Source organism: Pyrus communis, chromosome 11 (assembly GCF_041283825.1).
Source record: "Pyrus communis isolate YQ-2024b chromosome 11, ASM4128382v1, whole genome shotgun sequence".
In the NCBI taxonomy this organism is placed as follows: Eukaryota; Viridiplantae; Streptophyta; class Magnoliopsida; order Rosales; family Rosaceae; genus Pyrus; species Pyrus communis.
In genome coordinates, this window is record NC_142575.1 from 9,116,993 (window position 1) to 9,144,241 (window position 27,249).

Here is a 27,249-nt window from a genome sequence, read left to right on the forward strand (position 1 = left end):
ATTTTGGGTTTGAAGAATTTACCAAACATTTTATGGTACAGTACCTTTTGGTTAATATTGATGAATGTTCTATATATATGTACACAATATGTTCAATAATATGTGTGTACATACTTTTTATGGCAAAACATGATTTTCTACATTAGCAACATTGTCTCATCATCCTATCATGAGACATTTGATTCTTTTTTACATTTAGTTTCTTAAGTTTTTGGAAATGATAAAAAAAAAAAAAACTTTGTATAGCCACGTTGAAGTAACGTATACTCACTACAAATATTGGCCGTTCCAATTTACATGATCCTGCAAATAGAGCACCACAAGCATGGCTGAAAAAAATTAAACTAAAATTAAAAATAAATCGTCGCCTGAGAGGTTCGAACTCTCGCGGGGAATCCCCATGCACTTAGCAAGCACACGCCTTAACCACTCGGCCAAAGCGACTGTTGATGACGTAAGAGGGTACTTATCTTTTTTAATTAACTATTTAATTAAACAAAAAATAAAAATAAATCACCACCTGAGATGTGAGGCTGACGTTTGACAAGTTTCTCTTATTAATTTTTCTAGTAAATTACATTTTATTCCTTCAAGTTTGTGGTCAATTGCAACCTCATACAATATTTTTGAAACATTTTAATCACATACCTTTACTTACTATTTCATTTCAACGTTGTATAGCCACTTAGTACTACGGTTTAGTGGTATTTCTCTTCACTTGTAAGTGAGAAGTCTTAGTTTATTTCTCGTCAACCGCGTAGTTGAAACATATTATTGCTAGTCTATTGTGAAGCTTAGCTCACTCCCCACCCATTAAGTGTACATAATATCCTTTTATTCGAAGAAAGAAAAAGGAAAAACGTTTTATAATGCAAGAGTTGTAAAATTGTAAAATTAAAAAAAATAATAATAAGAAGAAGGTTAAACAACCAGTTATCACGTTCAAACACGACTAGTTATTCAGGCTGTGCAAGGTTGGAATTGGGAGCTAGTCTTGGACTCTTATCTCCGACCTGGATTGTCACTTAACGCCTTGAGGATGCCAAGGGATTATCAGTCGCCAAAGTTCATGCAATTCGATGGAAAGGGCAATCCTAAAGAACATATTACCCATTTCATCGAAACTTGCAACAATGCTGGAACAGAGGGAGACTACCTCGTCAAGAAGTTCGTGTGCTTTTAAAATGACAGAAAGCGTGTTTGGTGAAAATGTTTTTAGAATCAATCATTAGTAAAAATGCAAGTAAATTCTGGAAAGACACTTAAAGTGCTTCTTAGAAGAAGCTCATAACTGGTGCTTCTTGCAAAAAGCACTTTAAGTGCTTTTGGAATCAAAAACATTTTCTCTAAAAGTGCTTTAGTCATTTTAAAAGCACATTCAAACGAATCCTTACAATTGCAGGGTTTTCCACAAAAAGAAAGAGGAGATGTTGACGTTTGGTGGGTTGCTCTTATTAATTTTTTTTGGGTAAATTACATTTTACCCTCTCATGTTTGTGGTTAATTGTAACCTCATACAACATTTAAAAACATTCCAATCACATACATTTACTTATTATTTCATTTCAATTTCATACATTTGTTAGTCAATCTACTAAATTTGACCGTTAAATGATATGTATCAACTGTGGATCCCACATTTTTCTAATCTATTTTTTAAACTTGTATGGGTACATCTTTTTTGTTGATTAGAAAAAGTATCCATGCCAAATTATTCGAAGAAATTTATTAATATTATTAGGGCTAATATCTACTATTATTATTATTTTTTTCGTGGTTACGAAGAATGTACCCATATTTTGGGTTTGAAGAATTTACCAAACGTTTTATGGTACAGTACCTTTTGGTTAATATTGATGAATGTACTATATATATGTACACAATATGTTCTATAATATGTGTGTACATACTTTTTATGGCAAAACATGATTTTCTACATTAGCAACATTGTCTCATCATCCTATCATGAGGCATTTGATTCTTTTTTACATTTAGTTTCTTAAGTTTTTGGAAATGATAAAAAAAAAAAGCTTTGTATGGCCACGTTGAAGTAACGTATACTCACTACAAATATTGGCCGTTCCAATTTACATGATCCTGCAAATAGAGCACCACAAGCATGGCTGAAAAAAATTAAACTAAAATTAAAAATAAATCGTCGCCTGAGAGGTTCGAACTCTCGCGGGGTATCCCCATGCACTTAGCAAGCACACGCCTTAACCACTCGGCCAAAGCGACTGTTGATGACGTAAGAGGGTACTTATCTTTTTTAATTAACTATTTAATTAAACAAAAAATAAAAATAAATCACCACTTGAGATGTGAGGCTGATGTTTGACGGGTTTCTCTTATTAATTTTTCTAGTAAATTACATTTTATTCCTTCAAGTTTGTGGTCAATTGCAACCTCATACAATATTTTTGAAATCTTTTAATCACATACCTTTATTTACTATTTCATTTCAACGTTGTATAACCACTTAGTACTACGGTTTAGTGGTATTTCTTTTCACTTGTAAGTGAGAAGTCTTAGTTTATTTCTCGCCAACCGCGTAATTGAAACATATTATTGCTAGTCTATTGTGAAACTTAGCTCACTCCCCACCCGTTAAGTGTCAATAATATCCTTTTATTCGAAGAAAGAAAAAGGAAAAACGTTTTATAATGCAAGAGCTGTAAAATAGTAAAATTAAAAAAATAATAATAAGAAGAAGGTTAAACAACCAGTTATCACGTTCGAACACGACTAGTTATTCAGGCTGTGCAAGGTTGGAATTGGGAACTAGTCTTGGACTCTTGTCTCCGACCTGGATTGTCACTTAATATGGATATTTGCAGGATTCGTAAAGCAAGCAGAGGCAATCTCATGGATTGGTATTCGAGTCATAAATATGTCTACAAATTTCATACTAGTCCATATACTCTGCCTTACCAACAGATTTCATAATCTTAATTGATAAATTCAGTTAATAACACATAGCATACGTTACTAGGCGATGCAAGAATGAATGGCTACCTGAACTGGACTCGACAGTGGAACAACTCCCTCCTCTAATGTAGCATTCAAGGGAAGGATGCACCGAAACTTGTCAAAACTAAAAAGATGCAAATCAATTTCGTCATAGTCTTTCTATAAATACCAACAAAGTGGCATCTACTCTTATCTTTAGATAATAAATTAACGATCAGCTCCGTAGTTGATGCATCTGCAGAAAAACCCCTCTCCACCATTTCTTGAATAAGCCTCACTCCCATTGATGTCTCGTTGTTATTGATAAACCCTCCGATAATTGTGTTGTACGTCCAACCACCTGGAGAACAGCCTTTCTCTTCCATTTCTCTAAGCAAGTTTTCCACTTCACATATTAGCCCTCCATTACAAAATCCACTAATCATTGTATTATACGTAATGGCATTAGGTTGAATTCCTTTTGGTGGTAAGCAACGAAAGAGATCCCACGCATATTCAACTTTCTCAATATGAATATTACAAGTTACAATATCAAAATCCAACTTCTTTCCCTCCATCTCTTCCAACAATTCAACTGCCTGGGGAAATTGTTGGTTTTTACAAAGGCCATCCAGTAAAATATTATACGTTTGAATGTCTGGAAGTTGGCCACAAGCTTGCATTTGAGAGAACAAGTTCCGTGCATCTTGTGTTCTTCCCATCTTGCAAAACCCATCAATAAGCGTGCTATAAGTAACCGTATTTGGAACAACTCCCTTATGAGACATTTCCAGAAAAAGTATCCGAGCATCATCTATCCTTTTATGCTTACAATAGCCATTTATCAATATGCTATAAGTACGAGCATTAACCATGCAGCCTTTGCTAAGCATTTTTTCAAAAACCTTTTTCACCTCGTCCATTTCTCCTTGCAAATAGTAACCATCTATAAGCGAATTGTATGTAATTGTATTGGGTGCTATATCCCCTTGCGTCATCATTATAACCACACTACTTGCTTCCTGGACCATCCCCTCTTTGCAGAATGTGTCAACCAAGAAATTGAAGGTGTGCACATTTGGAAAGATATGTTTCTCCACCATTTCATTCAACAATCTTGTAGCTTCTTTCCACTTCCCTACTTTGCAAACTCCGTGAATCAAAGAGGTATAGGTAATGACGTTGGGAGAAATGCCCTTACCCGTCGTTTCCAAAAAGAGGTTCAGTGCATCAACAACTAGAGCATCTTTGCAAAGACTGTCGATGATCGTGTTGTAGACAATTACGTTAGGCATGCAAGCATTTTCTTCCATCTTCTTAAGCAATTGGATTGCTGCATCATTGTTATCTTTCGTGCAAAGACCCTTAACTAATGTGCTGAAAGAAACCACATTCGGCTTGCAATTACCACTCTCCAACATTTTATTTAAAAGTGCTGCAGCCTCGGCCTCTCTATTCTTAAGAAGAAAGCCGTTGATTAGAGTGCTGTAGGTTGTGACATCTGGCTAAAAACCTAATTTGAAGAAGTCACCCAAGACTGACAAACTAAACATCTGGACGGATTCCGGACACACCCATTTGGCCATTCATGGAGATGACTGCCGAATAATGCTTCAACTTGGCAAGTTGAGTCAAGATTTGGTTGAAGCATTTCGTCGAACACATTGAGAGCATCCTCAACATTACTGATTTTCACAATCTGGTGTTGTTGAATGTTTCTGGATTCGGTCGATTTAGAAGCTCGAGAGTGAAACAAAGCCAAGTAACTGTTGAAGAAAACAACGACAGGAGAAGATTGAAGAAGGCAAGGCGGCATACCTCTGGTGCTGTTGCTTCCATATCCAATCTTCAAAGAAGAAGAAGTAGCAATCGTTGCCCGCATCCTCTTCAGCATCTCTAAGTCAGCGAGTTGAGAGTTGCTCACAAATCAAAGAGTTGTAAGACTCTGCTCGTGAGAGTTGAAGAGCATGAATTTCATGTTTTTTTTTTCTAGTTCTAGATTAACGCAAATTAAAAATAAATACACTAATCAACGAAAAAATGATTCTTTTTTGTTGGGAGAATATAAGCATGAAGAAGAACAAGCCTACTTTTAAAATAATTCAAATTACTACATTTAAACATCTTTTAAACTCTCTTCAACATTTACGTTAAAATTTAAGTTTTAAATCTCCTCTCTTAGACCATCGACGATAAGAAAGGACATCATTATGATTTTCACAAATGAGCATATCAGATGAAAGCATTATCATGATTTTAGGCTTGAACTTAATTAAATTTCTTTGAGTCTATATACAAAATGAGCTAAGTGAATAAGATATTTAAAAAATAAATAAACGGTTTGGTCTGGTTCTGAAGTTCTACCAAGATGAAAACCGAAATGGATTTGAACAATTCGGTTTGGTTCTTGAACGTAAGTTGATTTTTTTTGTCAACATGGTTTTTTCTAGTATACTATGTTGTTGTTCGATTCGGTTCCATGATTTTTATGTCCACCCCTACAATTATATACAGAAATAAGGGTCCATATTTCATATGACACATCTTGGATTCAATTCTTAGTGATGATGAATCATATGATGGTAATCAGGAGAGGCTGAAATGACTCTAAAAGTCTTTCTGGCTTTCGAAAGGATAAATCGTCGTGACAAAGCAACCAATTGGTCAACTTTTTTTTAAACATACAATATCAGCTACACCCACCCTTGTGTCTCATCAACTGGTTATCCTTTTTCCATTCACTTAGCTCGTGCTTAAGGTGGAACTGCTCATGTTGGGCACCTACAATAAAATTGAACAACTATTTTTTTTTCTTTTTTTTGTTGTTGTAACAAACGATATTATCTACACCAAGAGGGGGAGTGATCAAAGTCTCACAATGGGTTAGTCATATTAATGTGGTACAAATCTAAGACATCTCACTTATAAGTGAAGATGAATATCATTAGGCTGTAAGATTAAATGGCAATTGAAGATGTTATTAGATGCAAAAGTGAGAAGTAGTGAGCATGAAAGTTTTGCATGCTTGAAGCCGTGAAACAAGTCAGCAATGAAGAGCACCTGTGTTCAACAATTGTCCATGTCTGAATTGTGAGAGTTACAAACTTCACCTTCGTTCTTCACTTAAAATACATATAGCACTAAGTCAGGTGTCAAATTTACAAGCTAATTAGGTAATTGGCACCAAAAATCTGAAGGCAAACTGAAAATTACAACTAAACGATAATATAATAAGGCGTCAAGTTAAGCATGATAGTACAAAACATGAACAATTAAGATTACTATTGAAAAAACCCGAACCTGTATGACTAAGATAGTGGTTGACAAACTCAAATTGTTCCTTCAAACATGCATAGAAGCGTCCTTAGCCTTTCAAAATGCATCACAATAGCTTATTATTGCTCAAAATTCTAGCCCTAATGAAAAGTAAAATTAATAAACAAAGGAAATTACAGCTTACGAGAAAAAGAAAAAAAATGCGAATATGCAACGGTTGAGGAAAGAAATGCAAAACCTGAACGGGCAAATGGAAACATTTGGTATTTTACACTCTCTCTCATTTTTTTCTCTTTCTTCTTCCTCTTCCAGAAAACCTTCTTACAATTGTATGTAACCATTTCTTAAAGTCTTACAATGGTAGGGTTTTGCACATAAAGAAAGAGGAGATGCTGACATTTGGTGGGCTGCTCTTATTAATATTTTTTTTTTGGGTAAATTACATTTTACCTTTTCATGTTTGTGGTTAATTGTAACATCATACAACATTTTAAAAACATTTCAATCACATACATTTGCATATTATTTCATTTCAATTTCATACATATGTTAGTCAATCTGCTAATTTGACCGTTAAATGATAATGTATCAACTGTGGATCCCACATTTTTCTAATCTAGTTTTTATACTTATAGGGGTACATCTTTTTCATTGATTTGAAAATGTATTCATGTCAAGTTATTCGAAGAAATTTATTAATATTATTAGGCCTAATATCTATTATTATTATTTTTCGTGGTTATGAAGAATATACCCATATTTTGGGTTTGAAGATTTTATCAAACGTTTTATGGTACAGTAACTTTTGATTGATATTGATGAATGTACTATATATATGTACACAATATGTTCTATAATATGTGTGTACAGACTTTTTATGGCAAAACATGATTTTCTACATTGGCAACATTGTCTCATCATCCTATAATGAGACATTTGGTTCTTTTTTACATTTAGTTTCTTTAAGTTTTTGGAAATGATAAAAATAAAAGCTTTGTATGGCCACATTGCGAACGTAACGTACAAATATTGGCCGTTCATTTACATGATCCTGCAAATAGAGCACCACAAGCATGGCTGAAAAAAATTAAACTAAAATTAAAAATAAATCGTCGCCTGAGAGGTTCAAACTCTTGCAGGGAATCCCCATGCACTTAGCAAGCACACGCCTTAACCACTCAGCCAAAGCGACTGTTGATGACGTAAGGGGCTACTTATCTTTTTTAATTAACTATTTAATTAAACAAAAAATGAAAATAAATTGCAACCTGAGATGTGAGGCTGATGTTTGATGGGTTTCTCTTATTAATGTTTCAAGCAAATTACATTTTATTCCCTCAAGTTTGTGGTCAATTGCAACCACATACAATATTTTTGAAACATTTTTATCTCATACCTTTACTTCCTATTTCATTTCAACTTCATACATCCATTAGTTAATTCGTTAATTTGACCGTTAAGTAATGATGTGTCAACTATGAATCCCATTTTTTTGTTGATATGACAGTCAAATTTGTCCGCATTGATTAAAAAATAAATTATAAATAAAAAATTGTGCCCCACCCCTTAAATCTTAGGCTGTAGATATTCCAGATCCAGCTAATTCTAAGGGTGGGCATGGGCCGGGCCAGGCCCCATTTTGGAGGAACCGGACCTTACCCGTTTTAAACAGTAACAGTACAGAACGGGCAGGGTAGAAGGATTTTAAATTTTGGAACCGGACTTAACCCGGCCCGTTGATTCGGGGCGGGTCCACGGGTCCAACTCTTTTTTTTTTTTTTTGGTAATTTATAAACTGCATTGCACAGCTGCACTGTAGCAACACAAATCTTATTATCACAAGGGAGTGCTGCAAATAAATGGTAGGAATATTTGGTCACAAACTCCTAACTTTTTCACAAATCTTATTATCACTAGAGAGTAAATCAACAAATCTTCGAAAACACATGAATAATTTCATGAAAGAATGGAATTGCTGGTGCTGGCCGGATTAGCAGTTTATGGCATTGGACAAGCTTTGGTCATATTTACAAGAGACATAGCAGTTGAACGAAGAATTCAGCCATCTAATTTGAACCCCACATGATTAATCGCTTAACAAATAATAATTAACAGTATGAAGGTCCGCTTTTGAGATTCATCACTCGGCATATAGAGTCTGTACTAAAAAAACTCCATTAAGCACTCTATTATAAGAACATGAACTGATAGTTCAAAAGTATTAGGTTTGAATTTCATATCAAAAACCAATCAAAGGCAGAACCTCATCGGCCGTAATAATACATCGAAATTGAAGAACCTCATCTCATCGGGCGCTGGCAGTGATGTGTTTTTGGTGATCGCGACGGCGGTGATGTCGTCGAGGAGGAGAGATGGGTGGTGTCGTCGTGGTTCTGGGACCTAGGTTCTCTGGGATGTGTCCAAGAGGAGAGATGGGTGGTGTCGTCGTGGTTCTGGGACCTAGGTTCTCTGTGTTGTGCCTTGGCTGATTATCTTCACCAACGTACAAACCCACAGTTGAATAGTTTAAAATACAAGAAATAAAGACACCGAGAAATTTACGAGGTTCGGCAAAAACCTGCCTACGTCCTCGGAGAGATATTGCTCTTCACTATGAGAAAAACAGTACAAGTTACACATGAGTTAAATCGACATAACCCAATCCCATATCCCTTGTACACCCACTCACAGAATTTTCCCAAGAGCCTCACTCTACCCCAAGAGTTCTTTCACTAGAATACTTTCACTCTAGCTCTCTTGATTTCTCTCTGCAACTCTCTCTTGCTCTCTGCAAAAAGAACTCTTTCTTCTCCTTTTTTTTCTGCAAAGGCAAATGAGCTCTCTGCTCTCTCTCAAAACCAAATTGAGCTCTCACACTCTTTTATTTCCTTTTTGAACCAACACCCACGGGTGTTGAAGAGAACATTTTACTTTTCCCTTTTTTCCTCCTTGCTTTTCCCTTTTTTCCTCCTTGCTTTTCCCTTGTTTCCTCCTTGAAACAAGGAAAGATGTTTTCTTTCTTTCTTTAGCCGAAAGTCATTTTGAAGGATAGTCCACTTGGCCACAAACTCCAACAATCTCCACCTTGGCCAAGCTGTACCAAAGTCCATTGGCCTTACGTACCAGCATGCACACTCTGAATCAACCTCGTTGGTCCTGTTCCGATTCAGTCACTGCCAATGCATGTGCAGCTGCTGCAAGCAAAAAAAACATTTAGCTTCAGACAGGATCTCGACACATCCTCGTCTCCTCCAGCAGGTTTTCCTCCTCTTCATTGTCTGCAACTTGGAAACTTGTCAGTGCACCCATTTCCAGCAACACCCGTCGAGCCAGACAAACATTCCTCACACTTCTCATTCTTCAGGACCATCTCATCACCTGTGAATCCCATAGCTCCACCTGCTGCAAAACCCCTGCAACACTTGAGACTATACATCACCAGGAGATGTGTTGCTTCGAGTACCTAGAGGGCATACTCGAAGTCTTCCGCCACAAAATTGCTGCTACCTGGACCAAGATCATCCTTTCTTTTTCTCAAAGGACAATTTATCCTTTTATGCCCGAATTCTTTGCAGTCATAGCATTGTGGTCCCTTGCCTTTGGAGCTTGATTTGAACCTGCTGTCTCTCTCAAATCCTCCTCCCAATTTTCTTCCATGATTCCAACCTTGAACAGCTAAAGCAGTCTCGTGCCCACCATCAACAATGGTCTTCCTCTTTTGTGTATCATAAGACACCAAAGAAGCCTGCACCTGCTCCAAACTTACTGTATCTTTTCCATGCAATAAGGTTGTCACAAGATTCTCATACGAATCTAGAAGTGAGGTAAGAAGTAAGAGGGCTTTATCTTCTTCCTCAACCTTAACATCAACTTTCCTCAATTGATCCAAGTATCCATTGAACACATTCATGTGGTCCATGAGATTCCCGCCTTCATCCATCTTCAGCTTGTACAGCTTCCTCTTCAGATGTAACTTGTTGGTCAAACTCTTAGCAATATAGAGTTTTTCCAACTTTTCCCATAGTGCAGGCGCAGAATCTTCATCCATAACATTGTTGATAATGTTATCAGCTATGCAGTGTCGAATCATGCTAACACAACGCGACTCCAGCTCCTCCCACTGGTCATCTGTCATTTCTTTAGGCTTCCCATCTTTTCCCTTCAAAGCTCTAACCAAGCCTTGTTGAGTCAAGACATCCTTTACTCTCATCTACCAGAGAGTAAAACTGCCCTTCCCATTAAACTTCTCAACTGAAAACGACATGTTTGTAGTCATCATGGTGAATAATAAATCTGAACTTTCAATGAACCAAAGCTTCCAACAAAGCTCTGATACCAATTGTTGTGCCTTGGCTGATTATCTTCACCAACGTACAAACCCACAGTTGAATAGTTTAAAATACAAGAAATAAAGACACCGAGAAATTTACGAGGTTCGGCAAAAACCTGCCTACGTCCTCGGAGAGATATTGCTCTTCACTATGAGAAAAACAGTACAAGTTACACATGAGTTAAATCGACATAACCCAATCCCATATCCCTTGTACACCCACTCACAGAATTTTCCCAAGAGCCTCACTCTACCCCAAGAGTTCTTTCACTAGAATACTTTCACTCTAGCTCTCTTGATTTCTCTCTGCAACTCTCTCTTGCTCTCTGCAAAAAGAACTCTTTCTTCTCCTTTTTTTTCTGCAAAGGCAAATGAGCTCTCTGCTCTCTCTCAAAACCGAATTGAGCTCTCACACTCTTTTATTTCCTTTTTGAACCAACACCCACGGGTGTTGAAGAGAACATTTTACTTTTCCCTTTTTTCCTCCTTGCTTTTCCCTTTTTTCCTCCTTGCTTTTCCCTTGTTTCCTCCTTGAAACAAGGAAAGATGTTTTCTTTCTTTCTTTAGCCGAAAGTCATTTTGGAGGATAGTCCACTTGGCCACAAACTCCAACACTCTGGGATGTGTCCAAGAGGAGAGACAGGTGGTGCCATCGTGGTGGTCGAGACGGCAGTGAGAAGAGCGAGTACGGAGTCGCAAGGGTTGACAGGAGTGGATGGTCTGGGACACTGGAGACTCTGGATTCTAAGAGAGATGGAGCAGCAGAAGAATACATCCATTATGTTTAGAACGGGCCGGTCCGGGGCCCTGTTATTCTAAATAATAGGACTTGGCCCGCCCCTAAATACACACGTTCCGCCCCAGTCTGCCCCGTTTATTCTCTAAAAAAATTGATGTTATTAAGCCTAGTATTCATTATTATTATTTTTCGTGGGTTTGAAGAATGTATCCATGTTTTCGGTTTGAAGAATTTACCAAACGTTTTCTGGTATCGTAACTTTTGGTTAATATTGATGAATGTACTATATATATGTACACAATATGTTTTATAATATGTGTACATACTTTTTATGGCAAAACATGATTTTCTACATTGGCAGCATTGTCTCATCATCCTATCATAAGACGTTTGGTTCTTTTTACTTTTAGTTTCTTGTTAAGTTTTTGGACGTAACGTAACGTAATCCTTACAAATATTGACCGTTCCAGTTTACATGATCCTGCAGATAAAGCACCATGAATCTCTCGTATGGCGTAACATACTCGTAGACAGATTTCTGGTGATAATTGTTTCCTTGTAACCACAACGAATCTCTCGCCATACCATGGCTTCATTCAAACTATACAGAGCGTTTAGTATTTTTCATCGGAGGTATTAATCCAGACCATTCTCCTCCAATTTTTGACAGGGGATGGACGATAAGGTGGTCCCACCATCGATGACTGATTTCATTCACCGGATTTTACCAGGAGCTGCGGTACATAAGCTTCCATACGAGGGCCATTTCACCTACATCTACTTTAGTGACGAATGTCATAGACAGATATTCACTACACCCTTTGGAACACCACAAGGGCCGCTGAACTTCACAGCAGAAGTGGATGAAACACGTCTTGAAGGTAATACTGAAGAGCAGGAAGAATAGGTAGCGCTTGGTGATTCTGTTCCGGCACTAGCCGAGGCATGATTGCTCTAGTTTACTTCAGAGAGGTACAATGTATATATCATAGGGTTACTACGTTACTCGTAGAGCTTAAAAAAAACAAAAAGGATAAAGAGAAAAAGAAAGAATAGTTAAAAGCATCGTGTTAATTCTCTTGCTCAGAGTTTTGGGATGTTATTAGGGGGCTTCCGGCGGAGTATGTCTTTGGGAGGAACTGTTGGTCAAGAACAAAAATATACAAAGAAATCATATCGTTCTGAATTTCAATCGGGTGCTCAAATTTTTGTTCATTCAGTGCCTTCAAATGATTGATTGTCTTCATCTATCATTTCTCCCGCCCGCTCTCACTTCTTGAGCTAACCCTAACCGCTCAGGTAATGCACGAATCCTATCATTATTTCCTGATTAATATATATGCTACTTGTGGCTCGTTGGCGCTTGCTCTTAATGTGTTCGATGAAATCCCGCAGGGGAATTCTGTCACTTGGAATGTCATGATACATGGTTTGGCAAATGGGGGGAGCTTAAATTGGCTCGGTCTCTGTTTGATCAGATGTCGGAGCCTACTGTTGTGTCCTGTACTGCTATTATTGAAGCATACTCCTGCACGAACCATCTATAAGTGAATTGTACGTAATTGTATCAGGTGCAATCTCCCTTTGCGTCATCATTTCAACCACGCTCCTTGCTTCCCGGACCATCGCCTCTTTACAATATGTATTAACCAAAACATTGAAGGTGCACACATTTGGAAAGATATGTTTACTCACCATTTCATTCAATAATCTTGTAGCGTCTTTCCAATTCCCTACTTTGCAAAATCCATGAATCAAAGAGGTATAGGTAACGATGTTGGGAGCGATGCCGTTACTTGTCATTTCTGAGAAGAGGTTTAGTGCATCAATAACTAGAATATCCTTGCAAAGATTGTTGATGATCGTGTTATCAGGCCTGTAATCACCTTCTTCCATCTTCTTAAGGAACTGGATAGCCCCAGTGTTGTTACCTTTCAAGCAATAGCCCTTTGCTAGTATGCTGAAAGTAACCACATCCGTCTTCCAATTACCTCCCTCCATCATTTTGTTGAAAAGTGCAGCTGCATCAGCCTCTCTATGCTCACGAATAAAGCCACTGATTAGAGTGTTGAAGGTCATGACAATTGGTTCAAAACCCAGTTTGAAGAATTTTCCCAAGATAGAAAAGCCAACCCCCATTTTCCTCAATTGACAAAAGCAATTCATGATAATGTTTAGAGTATAAATATTAGGACGAATTCCGGACACAACCATTTGGTTATTCAAGGAGATGACTGCCGAATAATGTTTCAAGTTGGCAAGTTGAGTCAAGATTTGGTTGAAAGGGACAACGGAAGGCAGAGGCAGAGGACGCCCTTGAAGCATTTCGTCGAACACATTGCGAGCATCCTTAACATTTGCGATGTTCACAGGCTGGTGTTATTGGGTGTTTCTAGATTCGGGAGATTTAGAGGCTCGAGAGTGAAACAAAGCCAAGTAATTGTTGAAGAAAACAACAGAAGAAGATTGAAGAAGACGAGGCAGCATAACTCTGAGTCTGAGTCTGCTGCTGCTGCCAAAACCAACCTTCAAAGAAAGAGGAAGCAGCAACAGCAGCTGTTGTTGCCCGAATCATCTCCAGTGAGTCAGCGAATCCGTACGCAAATCTTCTTTCCCAAAAACTTTTGCTGAGGATGATTTATGGAGGGAAGAATCTGCTTCTACTGTTAGCATGATTTCCTATTTTTGGTGAAAACTGACTCATTCACTATTCTAAATAATACCACTTCATTTACTTAATACTAAAGTACAGTGGTATTCTTTTTTATTTGTAAGTAAAACGTTTTAGGTTTGATTTTCATTAAAAACTAATTTGAACCATATCATTGCTAACTCATTGTAAGGCTAAATTCATTCATCTTCTTCGTGTAGATAATATTGTTTGTCAAAAAATAACACAACGTGTGTAGAATGCAAGGGAGAGAGACATGGGAGAGACCAGAAAAGAGAGAAAGATTTTTTTATTTTTTATTTTTAATATTACATTACATTTGGATAAAGAAAATAAATTTGGAATTTGGATACAAATCAAAATTTATAAATTAACATGCACTAATTTTCTTGTTTGAATTCATAAATATACAAATTTAGAATTTCTGCGTGGAAGAAAAACTTGGAATTTGGGTAAAAGTCATCATTTATAAATTGACATGCACTAATCCTTTTGTTTGAATCCATAAATATAGAAATTTAGAATTTTTGCTTACAAGAAAAACTTGGAATTTAGGACCTTAAATTCCCAAGTTTAAATTCCATATAAATAAGTGTCATTTCTCAATTTCTATGATTGAGAGTTTAAAAATAACAAATTCTGTATCTAATTTCCTTCTTCTTTTAGGTTAACCAAATAAGAAAATTTATAAATTTAGAAAATAAAACTCTGTCATTTCTTTATTCAAACATGTTAAAGATATGTTAGAATTATGTGGGTGAAACTTCAAAAAACAAATTTGCTATTTTTACAATATATTTGTACTATCTTGCTAACAAATATATGATCCACATGCATTGGCGGCCCGCACGCTATTAGAGAGATGAATCAAATATGCAAATAGGTGGTAAGTGCAACATTACCTTTTAAAAAATAGCAAAATTTAGTTTGTGTAAAATTATATTTTATTTCTGTTTAGTTTTTTTGATTAGTAGGTTAGAATGTTAATTTTATGAAATTTTAGTTGACAATCAGAGTTCCATTGATATGCAGTTTAACTAATTGGACATAAAAGCCCTTCAAACAAAATGTTAAACTCTTGAAATTGAAAAAAAGTTGTACAACCACTTAATATTACAGTTCAACAATATTTCTCTTCACTTGTAAGTGAGAAGTTTTAGGTTCGATTCTCATCAACAGCGTATTTGAACCACATTGTTACTAGCCCATTGTGAGGCTTAACTCACTTCCCACCCATTAATGTACATAATATCTTTTATTCGAAAAAAAAAAAAAAAAAAAAAGGTTAAACGAGCAATTATCACGTTCAAACACGACTAATTATTCAGGCTACGCAAGGCTGGAATTGGGAGCTAGTCTTGGACTCCTATCTCCGACCTGGATTGTCACTTAATACGCATATTTGCAGGATTCGTAAAGCAAGCAGAGGCAATCTCATGGATTGGTATTCGAGTCATAAATATGTCAACAAATTTCATACTAGTCCAGATACTCTGCTTCACCAACAGATTTCGTAATCTTAATTGATAAATTCAGTTAATAACACATATCATAAGTCACTAGGCGATGCATGAACGAATGGCTACCTGAACTGGACTCGACAGTGGAACAACTCCCTCCTCCAATGTAGCATTCAAGGGAAGGACGCACCGAAACTTGTCAAAACTAAAAAGATGCAAATCAATTTCATCATGGTCTTTCTATAAATGCCAACAAAGTGGCATCTACTCTATCTTTAGACAATAAATTAACAATCAACTCAATAGTTGACGCATCTGCAGAAAAACCCCTCTCCACCATTTCTTGAATAAGCCTCACTCCCATTGATGTCTCGTTGTTATTGATAAAGCCTCGGATAATTGTGTTGTACGTCCAACCATTTGGAGAACAGCCTTTCTCTTCCATTTCTCTAAGCAAGTTTTCCGCTTCACATATTTGCCCCCCATTACAGAATCCACGAATCATTATAGTATATGTCTTGACATTAGGTTGAATTCCTTTTGATGATAAACGACGAAAGAGATCCCATGCATATTCAACTTTTTCAGCTTTGCACAAACCATCAATAAGAATATTATAAGTTACTATATTAAAATCCAACTTCTTTCCCTCCATCTCTTCCAACAATTCAACTGCCTTGGGAAATTGTTGGTTTGCACACATGCCATGCAATAAAATAGAATAAGTTTGAATGTCTGGAAGTTGGCCACAAGCTTGCATTTGAGAGAACAAGTTCTGTGCATCTTGTATTCTCCCCATCTTGCAAAACCCATCCATAAGAGTGTTATAAGTAATTGTATCTGGAACAACTCCCTTATGAGACATTTCCACAAAAAGCATTCGGGCATCATCTATCTTTTTACTTTTACAGTAGCCGTTTATCATTATGTTATAACTACAAGTATCAACCATGCAGCCTTTGCTAAGCGTTACTTCAAAAACCTTTTTTGCCTCGTCCATTTCTCCTCGCAAACAGTAACCATCCATAAGTGAATTGTATGTAATTGTATTAGGTTTGATATCTCTTTGAATCATCATCTCAACCACGCTCCTTGCTTCCTGGACCATACCCTCTTTGCAGAATGTATCAACCAAAACATTGAAGGTGCACACATTTGGAAAGATTTGTTTCTCCACCATTTCATTAAACAATCTTTTAGCTTCTTTCCAATTCTCTACTTTGCAAAATCCATGAATCAAAGAGGTATAGGTAATGATGTTGGGAGCAATGCCCTTACTCGTCATTTCTGAGAAGAGGTTCAGTGCATCAACAACTAGAGTATCCTTGCAAAGACTGTCGATAATCGTGTTATAGATAACAACGTTAGGCTTGCAAGCTCCTTCTTCCATCTTCTTAAGCAATTGGATTGCTGCAGTGTTGTTACCTTTCAAGCAAAGGCCCTTTACTAGTGTGCCAAAAATAACCACATCAAGCTTGCAATTACCTCTCTCCATCATTTTGTTGAAAAGTGCTGCTGCCTCGGCCTCTCGATTCTTAAGAAGAAAGCCGTTGATTAGAATGGTGTAGGTTGTGACATTTGGCTCAAAACCTAATTTGAAGAAGTTACCCAAGACTGACAAACTAAACTCCATTTGGTTGAGATGACAAAAGCAATTAATAATAATGGCTAGAGTATAAACATCTGGACGAATTCCGAACACAACCATTTGGTTATTCAAGGAGATGACTGCCGAATAATGTTTCAACTTGGCAAGTTGAGTCAAGATTTGGTTGAAAGGGACAACGGAAGGCAGAGGACGCCTTTGAAGCATTTCGTCGAACACATTGAGAGCATCCTCAACATTACTGATTTTCACACGATGGTGTTGTTGGGTGTTTCTTGATTCCGTCGATTTAGAAGCTCGAGAGTGAAACAAACCCAAGTAATTGTTGAAGAAAACAACAACGGAAGAAGATTGAACAAGACAAGGCAGCATACCTCCGAATCTGAGTCCGAGTCTGCTGCTGCCATAACCAACTTTAAAAGAAGAAGAAAAATCAGCAGCTGTTGTTTCCCGCATCATCTTCAGCGAGTCAGTGAGTCCGTGAGTAAATCCTCCTTTCGAAAAGCGTTTGCTGAGGATGATATATGGAGGAAAGAATCTGCTTCAACCTGTTAGCGCGATTTTCCGTTCTTCTTAGTTTGAAAACAGGAAAGTTAAAACAACTACCTAATAAAATAGGTAAAGCTCTCAAGCTTCAATATCCCTATTTGACGGGGAAAGTTAAAACAACTACCTAATAAAATAGGGCCAAAATAGTAATATCGTACCATTCCCAAATTTAGGAAGCGTATTCAATTAGTAATTTAAGAAATTTTAATAGATTTATAAATTTATGGATTTTTATGGAGTTTAACATATTTGTAAAGATTTTATATAAAATTTTGATTCAATTCTCTCGAAATCTTATAAAGAGATGTGAGATTTGTGAATGTTTAAAATACACTACAAAATCTCTTTAATTCCCTCTAATTCCTCAACTTTTCCAAATTCTAATTGAATACACTTGGTATGTTATAAATTTTTTTAAAATTCTAATTGAATACACCTGATTTCTAAGGATTTTAATAAATTATTTTAAATTCCTGATTGAATACATATTGAATTTCAGAGAATCATTTAAAATTCTGATTAAATACACCAAGATTCATTAAAAGAATTAAAATCCCTCAAAATCTCAATTGAATACACCCCTAATTACCAACAGGACTTGTGAACCTACGTTTCAACAACTCAAGGCATTTGTTTCGATGGTGAACTCGCCGGAGAGCACTGTTCGGAGCGTATATGGAGAGTTCCACTTTAAGAGAGTCTAATTAGCGTTTCACTTGATTCCTATCTGGCTAATATATACATTTTTAAAATTAGCTCTGATGGTTTTGTTCATGCCAATGGCATTATGGTAATGCTGCTGCAGGGTTTCTAATTCGAGATCATAATAGTAATCCAATAAAAAGAAACCTTACATTTTCAAGCCTACCTCTTGGATCACTCCAAGAGGTAGCACGACCACACTTTCTAGGGTTCACTAGAGTTAAAGAGGTTGCAAACTCAAATCAGTCTTCATTCATGGTAGTAATCTGTAAAGATATCCAGATTCTTACAACATCTTATGCTGGTGCTCGTTTTAGGAAAGAAAGGCTTCCTGAGAAGTACATAGCCGTTGTATCAGGTGTCCCGTCTGGTTTTCACCCAGGAGCTTGTAGTACTCGCAGACTTGCAGTTGGAAGGAAAAGTCCACCAGTTTTTGCCTTGTATTGGGATTTGAAATCGCAACTTTCTCTTCAGGTTGGTAATTACTAGCATATGCTCGCTTAATTAAACACCGTCAGTTGGGAGAAGGCATAACTGTAATGATTAACGCCACATTTATGCCAAATTGAGCTCTTCCAAATTGCTGGTCTTTTACTAGTCATCCAGTCTGTTTATCGTGCCAGCACTATTGAAATTTACTCAACACCTGTACCTGTTAATATGAGGGGATTGTTCGGGGCAAGCATCTTAATCCTTCAGCCCTGAGCATCCTCCCTGTTCTGGATTCAGAAATGGAAGACTGATGGAGCCAAACATTTACTTGCAATTACCAACAGGACTCGTGAACCTCCATATCAACAACTCAAGGCATTTGTTTCAATGGTGAACTTGCAATATTTTAGTGCAGATAGAAAAATGATTAAGAAAAGATGGAATTCATATATTCTTTGTTTAATCACATATGACATTGTTTGATCGGATACAGATTGTACCCTTCATGATGGAATTCGGATGCATCATTTGATCAGATGTGTATTGTAATTTGTATCTGGTGTTGGAGCAGCTGCACAAGTTTAAGAAATGGATAGAGTCCTCCTCCTGTAGCTATCATTTCCTCCATTTCTTCTTTCATCAGACCCATATCCTTTAAAATTAAGTATACATAATCTCCTCAAGATAATTATTACCAAAAAATAAAAGAGAAGTTAAACCAAGCCATAAATATGTCTACGAATTTCATCAGTCCCATTACTCTGCTTAAAACTCTGCTTTTTCAACAGATTTCATAATCTTAAAAGAAGAGTATCATAAAAGTTCACTTGATAGCTTCAATTAGTAACACATATCATACATCACTAGCCAATGCACGAATGAATGGCTACCTGAACCGCACTCAGCAGCAGAACAACTCCCTCCACTGTAGCATTCAAGAGAAGGAAGCACTGAAACTTGTCAAAATGCAAAATAATTTCATCATGTTCTTTCTATAAATGCCAACAAAACGGGATCTACTTTATCTTTAGACAATAAGTTAACGACCAACTCCGTAGTTGATGCATCTGCAGAAAAACCTCTCTCCACCATTTCTTGAATAAGCCTTACCGCTGTTGATGTCTCGTTGCTATTGATAAACCCTCGGATAATTGTATTGTACGTGCAACCAACTGGACAACAACCTTTCTCTTCCATTTCTCTAAGCAAGTTTTCTGCTTCACTTGCTAGTCCCTGGTTACAAAATCCACTAATCATTATTGTATATGTCCTGACATTAGGTTGAATTCCCTTTGATGATAAATTACGAAAGAGATCCCATGCATATTCAACTTTTTCAGCTTTGCATAATCCTTCAATAAGAATACTGTAAGTTACAATATCAAAATCCAACTTCTTTACCTCCATCTCTTCCAACAATTCAACTGCCTTGGGAAATTGTTGGTTTGCACACATGCCATGCAATAAAATAGAATAAGTTTGAATGTCTGGAAGTCGGCCACAAGCTTGCATTTGAGAGAACAAGTTCTGTGCATCTTGTATTCTTCCCATCTTGCAAAACCCATCCATAAGAGTGTTATAAGTAACCGTATTTGGAACAACTCCCTTATGAGACATTTCCAGAAAAATCATCCGAGCATCATCTATCCTTTTACACTTACAATAGCCATTCATCAATATGTTATAAGTACGAGCATTAACCATGCAGCCTTTGCTAAGTATTATTTCGTAAACCTTTTTCGCCTCGTCCATTTCTCCTCGCAAACAGTAACCATCTATAAGCAAATTGTACGTAATTGTATCGGGTGCTATATCCCCTTGCGTCATCATTTCGACCACGCTCCTTGCTTCTTTCCACTTCCCTACTTTGCAAACTCCATGAATGAAGGAGTTATAGGTAATGACGTCAGGAGCAATGCCCTTACTCGTCATTTCTAAAAAGAGGTTCAGTGCATCAACAGCTAGAGAATCTTTGCAAAGACTGTCGATAATCGTGTTGTAGACAATTACGTTAGGCATGCAAGCATTTTCTTCCATCTTCTTAAGCAATTGGATTGCTGCACTATTGTTACCTTTCATGCAAAGACCCTTAACTAATGTGCCGAAATAAACCACATTTGGCTTGCAATTACCACTCTCCAACATTTTATTGAAAAGTGCTGCAGCCTCGGCCTCTCTATTCTTAAGAAGAAAGCCGTTAATTAGAGTGTTGAAGGTCGCACATTTGGTTCAAAACCCAATTTGAAGAAGTTTCCCAAGACTGACAAACCCAACCCCATTTGGGGCAAATGGCAAAAGCAATTCATGATAATGTTTAGAGTATAAACATTAGGATGAATTCCGGACACAACCATTTGGTTATTCAAGGAGATGACTGCCGAATAATGTTTCAAGTTGGCAAGTTGAGTCAAGATTTGGTTGAAAGGGACAACGGAAGGCAGAGGACGCCTTTGAAGCATTTCGTCGAACACATTGAGAGCATCCTCAACATTACTTATTTTCACAAGCTGGTGTTGTTGAGTGTTTCTAGATTCGGTCGATTTAGAAGGTCGAGAGTGAAACAAAGCCAAGTAATTGTTGAAGAAAACAACAACAGGAGAAGATTGAAGAGGACAAGGCAGCATACCTCTGGTGGTGCTGGTTCCATAACCAACCTTCAAAGAAGAAGAAGCAGCAATCGTTGCCCGCATCATCTTCAGCATCTCTAAGTCAGCGAGCTGAGAGTTGCTCACAAATCAAAGAGTTGTTGTGAGAGTTCAAGACCATGAATTTCATGTTTTTTTCTAGTTCTAGATAAACGCAAATTGAAAATAAATACACAAATCAACGAGAAAAAATTATTCATTTTTGTTGGGAGAATATAAGCATGAAGAAGAACAAGCCCAAGTCTCAAATAATTCAAACTACTACAGTTAAATCTCTTTTATTCAACATTTGCGTTAAAGCTTAAAATTTAGGTTTTGAACCCCCTCTTTTAGAACATCCACGATAAGAAAAGACATTATTATGATTTTAACAAATGAGCAGAGCAGGTGAAAGCATTATCATGATTTTTAACTTGGACTTAATTAAATTTGCTTGAGTCTATATACAAGTGAATAAGATATTTAAAAAAATTAAATAAACGGTTCGGTCTGGTTCTAAGGTTCTACCAAGATGAAAATCGGAATGTATATGAACGGTTTGATCCGGTTCTTGAACGTAAGTTGACTTTTTTTGTCAACATGGTTTTTTCCAGTTTATAATGTCGTTGTTTGATTTGGTTTTATGATTTTTATGTCCACCCCTACAATTATATATAGAAATAAGGGCCCGTATTTCATATGACATCTCTTGGATTCAATTCTTGACGCTGGTGAATCACATGATGGTCGTCAGGGGAGGCTGAAATGCCTCTATAAATCTTTCCGGTCTATGATACTACATTAATTGAACATTTTGTTATTTTTTTTAACAAACGATATTATCTATACCAAGAGGGAAGAAGTGGTCAAAGTCTCACAAAGGGATAGTCATATTAATGTGGTTTAAATTTAAGACATCTCGTTTACAAGTAAAAGTGAATATTATTAGTATTAAGAGGCAATGGAAGACGTTATTAGATGCAAAAGTGAGAAGTACTGAGCACGAAAGTTTTGCATGCTTAAAGCCGTGAAACAAGTCAGCAATGAAGAGCACCAGTATTCAACAATTGTCCATTTCTGAATTGTGTGAGTTACAAACTTCAACTTCGTTCTTCACTAAAATACATATAGCACTAAATCAGGTGTCAAATTTACAAACTAATTAGGTAATTGTGCACCAAAAATCTGATGACAAACTGAAAATGACAACAAAACGAGAAAATAATAAGGCGGTTAAGCAAGATAGTACAAAACATGAACAATTAAGATTACCATTGAGCAAAACCGAACCTATATGACTAAGATAGTGGTTGACAAACTCAGATTGTTCCTCCAAGCATGCATAGAAGCGTCTTTAGCGTTTCAAAATACATCACAATAATATATTATTGCTCAAATTTCTAACCCTAATGAAAAGTAAAATTAATAAACATAGGAAATTGTAGCTTACGAAAATAAATTAAATGCGAATGTGCAACGGTTGAGGAAAGAAATGCAAAACCTGAACGGGCAAACGGAAACATTTGGCACTTCACACTCTTTCTCATTTTTTCTCTTTCTTCTTCCTCTTCGAACAAACTTTCTTATAATTGTGTGTAACCATTTCTTATAGTCTTACAATTGTAGGGTTTTGCACAAAAAGAAAGAGGAGATGCTGACGTTTGGTGGGCTGCTCTTATTAATTTTTTTTGGTATATTATATTTTACTCTCTCATATTTGTGGTTAATTGTAACCTCATACAACATTTTAAAGACATTTCAATTACATACATTTGCTTATTATTTCATTTCAATTTCATACATATGTTAGTCAATCTGCTAATTTGACCGTTAAATGATAATGTAGCAACTGTGGATCCCATATTTTTCTAATCTATTTTTTTTTAACTTATAGGGGTACATCTTTTTTGTTGATTTGAAAATGTATTCATGCCAAGTTATTCGAAGAAATTTATTAATATTATTAGGCATGATATCTATTATTATTATTTTTCGTGGTTCTAAAGAATGTACTGATATTTTGGGTTTGAAGAATTTATCAAACGTTTTATGGTACAATAACTTTTGGTTAATATTGATGAATGTACTATACATATGTACACAATATGTTCTATAATATTTGTGAGTACTTACTTTTTATGGCAAAACATGATTTTCTACATTGGCAACATTGTCTCATCATCCTATCCTGAGATGTTTGGTTGTTTTTACATTTAGTTTCTTAAGTTTTTGGACAATGATAAAAAAAAGCTTTGTATGGCCATGTTGCAAACGTAATGTATACTCCCTACAAATATTGGCCTTCCAATTTACATGATCATGCAAATGGAGCACCACAAGCATGGCCAAAAAAAAAAAAAACAAAAAACAATAAAAAAAACAAAAAATGAAAATAAAATGTTGCCTGAGAGGTTCAAACTCTCGTGGGGGATCCCCATGCACTTAGCAAGCAAAAAACTTAACCACTCGGCCAAATCGACTGTTGATGATGTAGGAGGCTATTCATCTTTTTTAATTAGCTATTTAATTAAACAAAAATTAAAAATAAATCGTCGCCTGAGAGGTTCGAACTCTCGCGGGGGATCCCCATGCACTTAGCAAGCACACGCCTTAACCACTCGGCCAAAGCGACTATTGATGACGTAGAAGGCTACTCATCTTTTTTAATTAACTATTTAATTAAACAAAAATTAAAAATGAATTGCCGCCTGAGATGGAAGGCTGATGTCTGATGGGTTTCTCTTATTAATTTTTCGATTAAATTACATTTTATTCCCTTAGGTTTGTGGTCAATTGCAACCGCATACAATATTTTTGAAACATTTTAATCACATACCTTTACTTACTATTTCATTTCAACTTCATACATCCATTAGTTAATTTGACCGTTAAGTAATGATGTGTCAACTATGGATCCCACCTTTTTGCTGATATGACAGTCAAATTTGTCCGCATTGATTAAAAAATAAATTATAAATAAAAAATTGGGGCTCACCCCTTAAATCTTAGTCCGCAGCTATTCCAAAATCTAGCTCATTCTTGCCAGAAAACGCTGACCATGGCTGTTGCCATTACCACATCATCGAGTGTCACATTCCCGGCTCGACTCCACCGTAGCATGATATTGTCCGCTTTAGGCCCCGACCACACCCTCACGGTTTTGTTTTTGGGAACTCACACGAGAACTTCTCAGTGGATCACTCATCCTGAGATTGCTCTCGCGTGAACTCGCTTAACTTCGAAGTTGGTATTAGAGCCAGGTTTGTTTAGAGCATACTTAGGACCTTTTGTTACTGTAGTAGTGTGTTTGTCATGACGTCATTTGGATGTCACGACCTTCGAATTTGGTGCCGTTTCGCGCAGTTGTGCAAACCTTTCTCTCTTTGAATTGTCACCTTCTGGTTGAAATACACGAATTCGTGTCGGGATCGGGGCGTGTCATTGAGGGCTGGTTTGATATTATTGTGCTTTGAAAAAAAGCTGATTCTGCTGTGCTGTGAGAATAAGCGGCTGTGAAATAAAGCAGCAGAGTGTTTGGTAAACTTTTTTGTAAAAATGCTTTTGAAAAAAAAAAAAACAGTATTATAGTGTTTGGTAAACTTTTATGTAAAACAGATGTGAAAAAGCCGATTTTTCAAAGCTAGGTTTTGCAGCTTCTTGTTTTTGGCTTTTTTTCATCCAAAACTGTGAAAAAAAGCTGAAGCTGAATGTTTACCAAACACAAAAACAGTTCCCAGCTTTTTTTTATACCAGTTTTTTTCAGAATCACCTCAGTACCAAACCAGGTCTGAGTCTAGTCGATTTTCAATTTTTTTAATCTCTCAAACATACCTATTTGTATAATTTTTCCATTTTTAAAATATACCAATTGTTATATGTAAAATGTACCAACTTCTTTTAATGTAAAGCGTACCCATTTTTTTTTATTTAAAATCCATTCACTTTTTATTTTTATTTTTTATTGGAATAAGTCAATATTTAGGAGAAAATGAATGTAAATATTTTGTAATTATTAGAGTCATGTTTTAGGAATGATATATGTTTGTGTCCTATATTGTTTATTGTTTCCTTATAGAACAAGGATTGTATCTTGTATATATATTTTCAGTTATGCAATACAATGATAATTAAACCGTAAATTTCAATTTGTTTCTATAGTGTCCACCAATACTCTTACTCCTCGTGTGTTTGGGTGTGTCGTCTACGTTCATATTCACAAGATTCATCGTAGTAAGTTGGATCCATGTGCTCATCGGTGTGTTTTTCTTGGATTTGCTCCTCAACAGAAAGGGTATAAGTGCTATTATCCTGAAACTCGCCATATGTACGTGACCATGGATGTTACTTTTTCTGAGTCCGAGTATTTTTATGCTTCAATTCCATCCTTTTTTGATCACCAGGGGGAAAAGAGTGTTGGTGATCTTGAGTGGTTGGAAATATGTAGCTTAGGGGGAGTGTCTGTTGAAAATGAAAGTTGTGAAAGCTCTCGGCAAGGAGACAGTCAAGGCTCTCAGCAAGAAGATGTTGAGAATTGGAGTATCATTCAGCCACTGAGCACCGAAAAGCTTGAGTCTTGTCGGCAACAACCTGCCGAGTATGATGCAGAATGTCGACAGGAAGCTCTCGAACCAGTAACACCATCCCAGCAACTAGTAGCTACCGAATCCACAACCCCCTCTTTATCGAGCTCGATAATGCCACCCAATGTGTCTTCTCTGGATATTCCTGAGGTTAGTACCACTAATGCTTATGTAACTAATCCAGATAATATTGTGAGTACATATAAGTTGCCGTAAAGGCAAAATCGTGGTGTTCCTCCTAACTGAAAACCCGTGGACACTCCCATCGTAGAGCAACATTATTTGGGGATTTATAAAGATCAGGAACCAGTTGACAAAGGTAGATATCAAAGACTAGTGGGAAGGCTAGTTTATTTGTCTCACACTCGTCCGGATATTGCCTACACCGTAAGTGTGGTTAGTTAATTTATGCACTCACCAAGTGCGAATCATATGGCGGCGGTAATGAGAATCTGGGCATATTTGAAGTCTTCCCTAGGTAAAGGAATTTTGTATGAATGTCATGGACATATGAGGATTAAGAGATTTACTGATGCTGATTGGGCAGGTAATGTGACTAATAGAAGGTCTACATCTGGGTATTTTACATTTGTTGGAGGTAATTTGGTTACTTGGCAGAGCAAGAAGCAGAACGTGGTATCTCGGTCCTCTACTGAAGTCGAGTATAAGGGTATGGCACAGGGTTTGTGTGAGATTCTTTGGCTACGGAAGTTACTTTGGAGTCTCAGTTTTAAACAAAAAGAGGCAATGAAGTTGTATTGTGATAATAAGTCCGCGAGAGAAATTGCTGAGAGTCCAATACAGTATGACAGGACTAAGCATGTTGAGGTTGATAGACATTTTACCAAAGAAAAGTTGGAGAAGGAGATTGTGTCAATACCGTTTGTGAACTTGGAGGAACAACTTGCAGATATTCTTACTCATGCCGTGTGTAGTAGGAGGTTCGATGACTCGCTTGTTAAGTTGGGCATGAATAATATCTATGCTCCAGCTTGAGGGGGAGTATTGGAATAAGTCAATATTTAGGAGAAAAGGAATGTAAATATTTTGTAATTATTAGAGTCATGTTTTAGGAAGGATATATCTTTGTGTCCTTTATTGTTTATTGTTTCCTTATAGAACAAGGATTGTATCTTGTATATATATTTTTAGTTATGCAATACAATGATAATTAAGCTGTAAATTTCAATTTTTTTCTAATCTATTTTTTAAAACTTATATGGGTACATTTTTCTCGTTGAGTTGAAAATGTATTCATGTAACATCCCACATCGCACAGGGGAGTAATCCTTAAATGTATATTCTCATCCCTACCTAGCACGAGGCCTTTT

General features: G+C 36.6%; 2 protein-coding genes, 3 non-coding genes and 1 pseudogene across 5 annotated transcripts; all 6 read right to left on the minus strand.

The window, feature by feature from the left end:
• Window positions 1-362: 362 nt before the first annotated feature.
• On the minus strand, window positions 363-444 carry TRNAS-GCU (transfer RNA serine (anticodon GCU)). The gene has a single exon. It is a non-coding gene; the product is annotated as a tRNA-Ser (tRNA).
• A 1,712-nt stretch (window positions 445-2,156) lies between these two features.
• On the minus strand, window positions 2,157-2,238 carry TRNAS-GCU (transfer RNA serine (anticodon GCU)). The gene has a single exon. It is a non-coding gene; the product is annotated as a tRNA-Ser (tRNA).
• Window positions 2,239-3,118: 880 nt separating this feature from the next.
• Window positions 3,119-5,194, minus strand: LOC137743078 (uncharacterized; annotated as a pseudogene).
• Window positions 5,195-15,459: 10,265 nt separating this feature from the next.
• Window positions 15,460-17,674, minus strand: LOC137742598 (uncharacterized). The gene has a single exon (XM_068482508.2). The coding sequence runs from the start codon at window positions 17,488-17,490 to the stop codon at window positions 15,655-15,657; it is 1,836 nt and encodes a 611-aa protein (XP_068338609.2). The 5' UTR covers window positions 17,491-17,674; the 3' UTR covers window positions 15,460-15,654.
• A 1,444-nt stretch (window positions 17,675-19,118) lies between these two features.
• LOC137741413 (uncharacterized) lies at window positions 19,119-21,774 on the minus strand. Its single transcript, XM_088679664.1, has 2 exons — window positions 19,475-21,774; window positions 19,119-19,285 (listed from the first exon to the last, which is right to left on the minus strand). Exon 1 carries the CDS (start codon window positions 20,857-20,859, stop codon window positions 19,696-19,698), a length of 1,164 nt encoding a protein of 387 aa, XP_088535790.1. The 5' UTR covers window positions 20,860-21,774; the 3' UTR covers window positions 19,119-19,285; window positions 19,475-19,695.
• A 2,114-nt stretch (window positions 21,775-23,888) lies between these two features.
• On the minus strand, window positions 23,889-23,970 carry TRNAS-GCU (transfer RNA serine (anticodon GCU)). Its single transcript has one exon. It is a non-coding gene; the product is annotated as a tRNA-Ser (tRNA).
• Between the last annotated feature and the right edge of the window lie 3,279 nt (window positions 23,971-27,249).

Bases quoted from the DNA above. Each gene is read 5' to 3' on its own strand.
- LOC137742598 (XM_068482508.2), bottom strand. From the start codon at position 17,490: ATGATGCGGGAAACAACAGCTGCTGATTTTTCTTCTTCTTTTAAAGTT.
- LOC137741413 (XM_088679664.1), bottom strand. From the start codon at position 20,859: ATGTTGGAGAGTGGTAATTGCAAGCCAAATGTGGTTTATTTCGGCACA.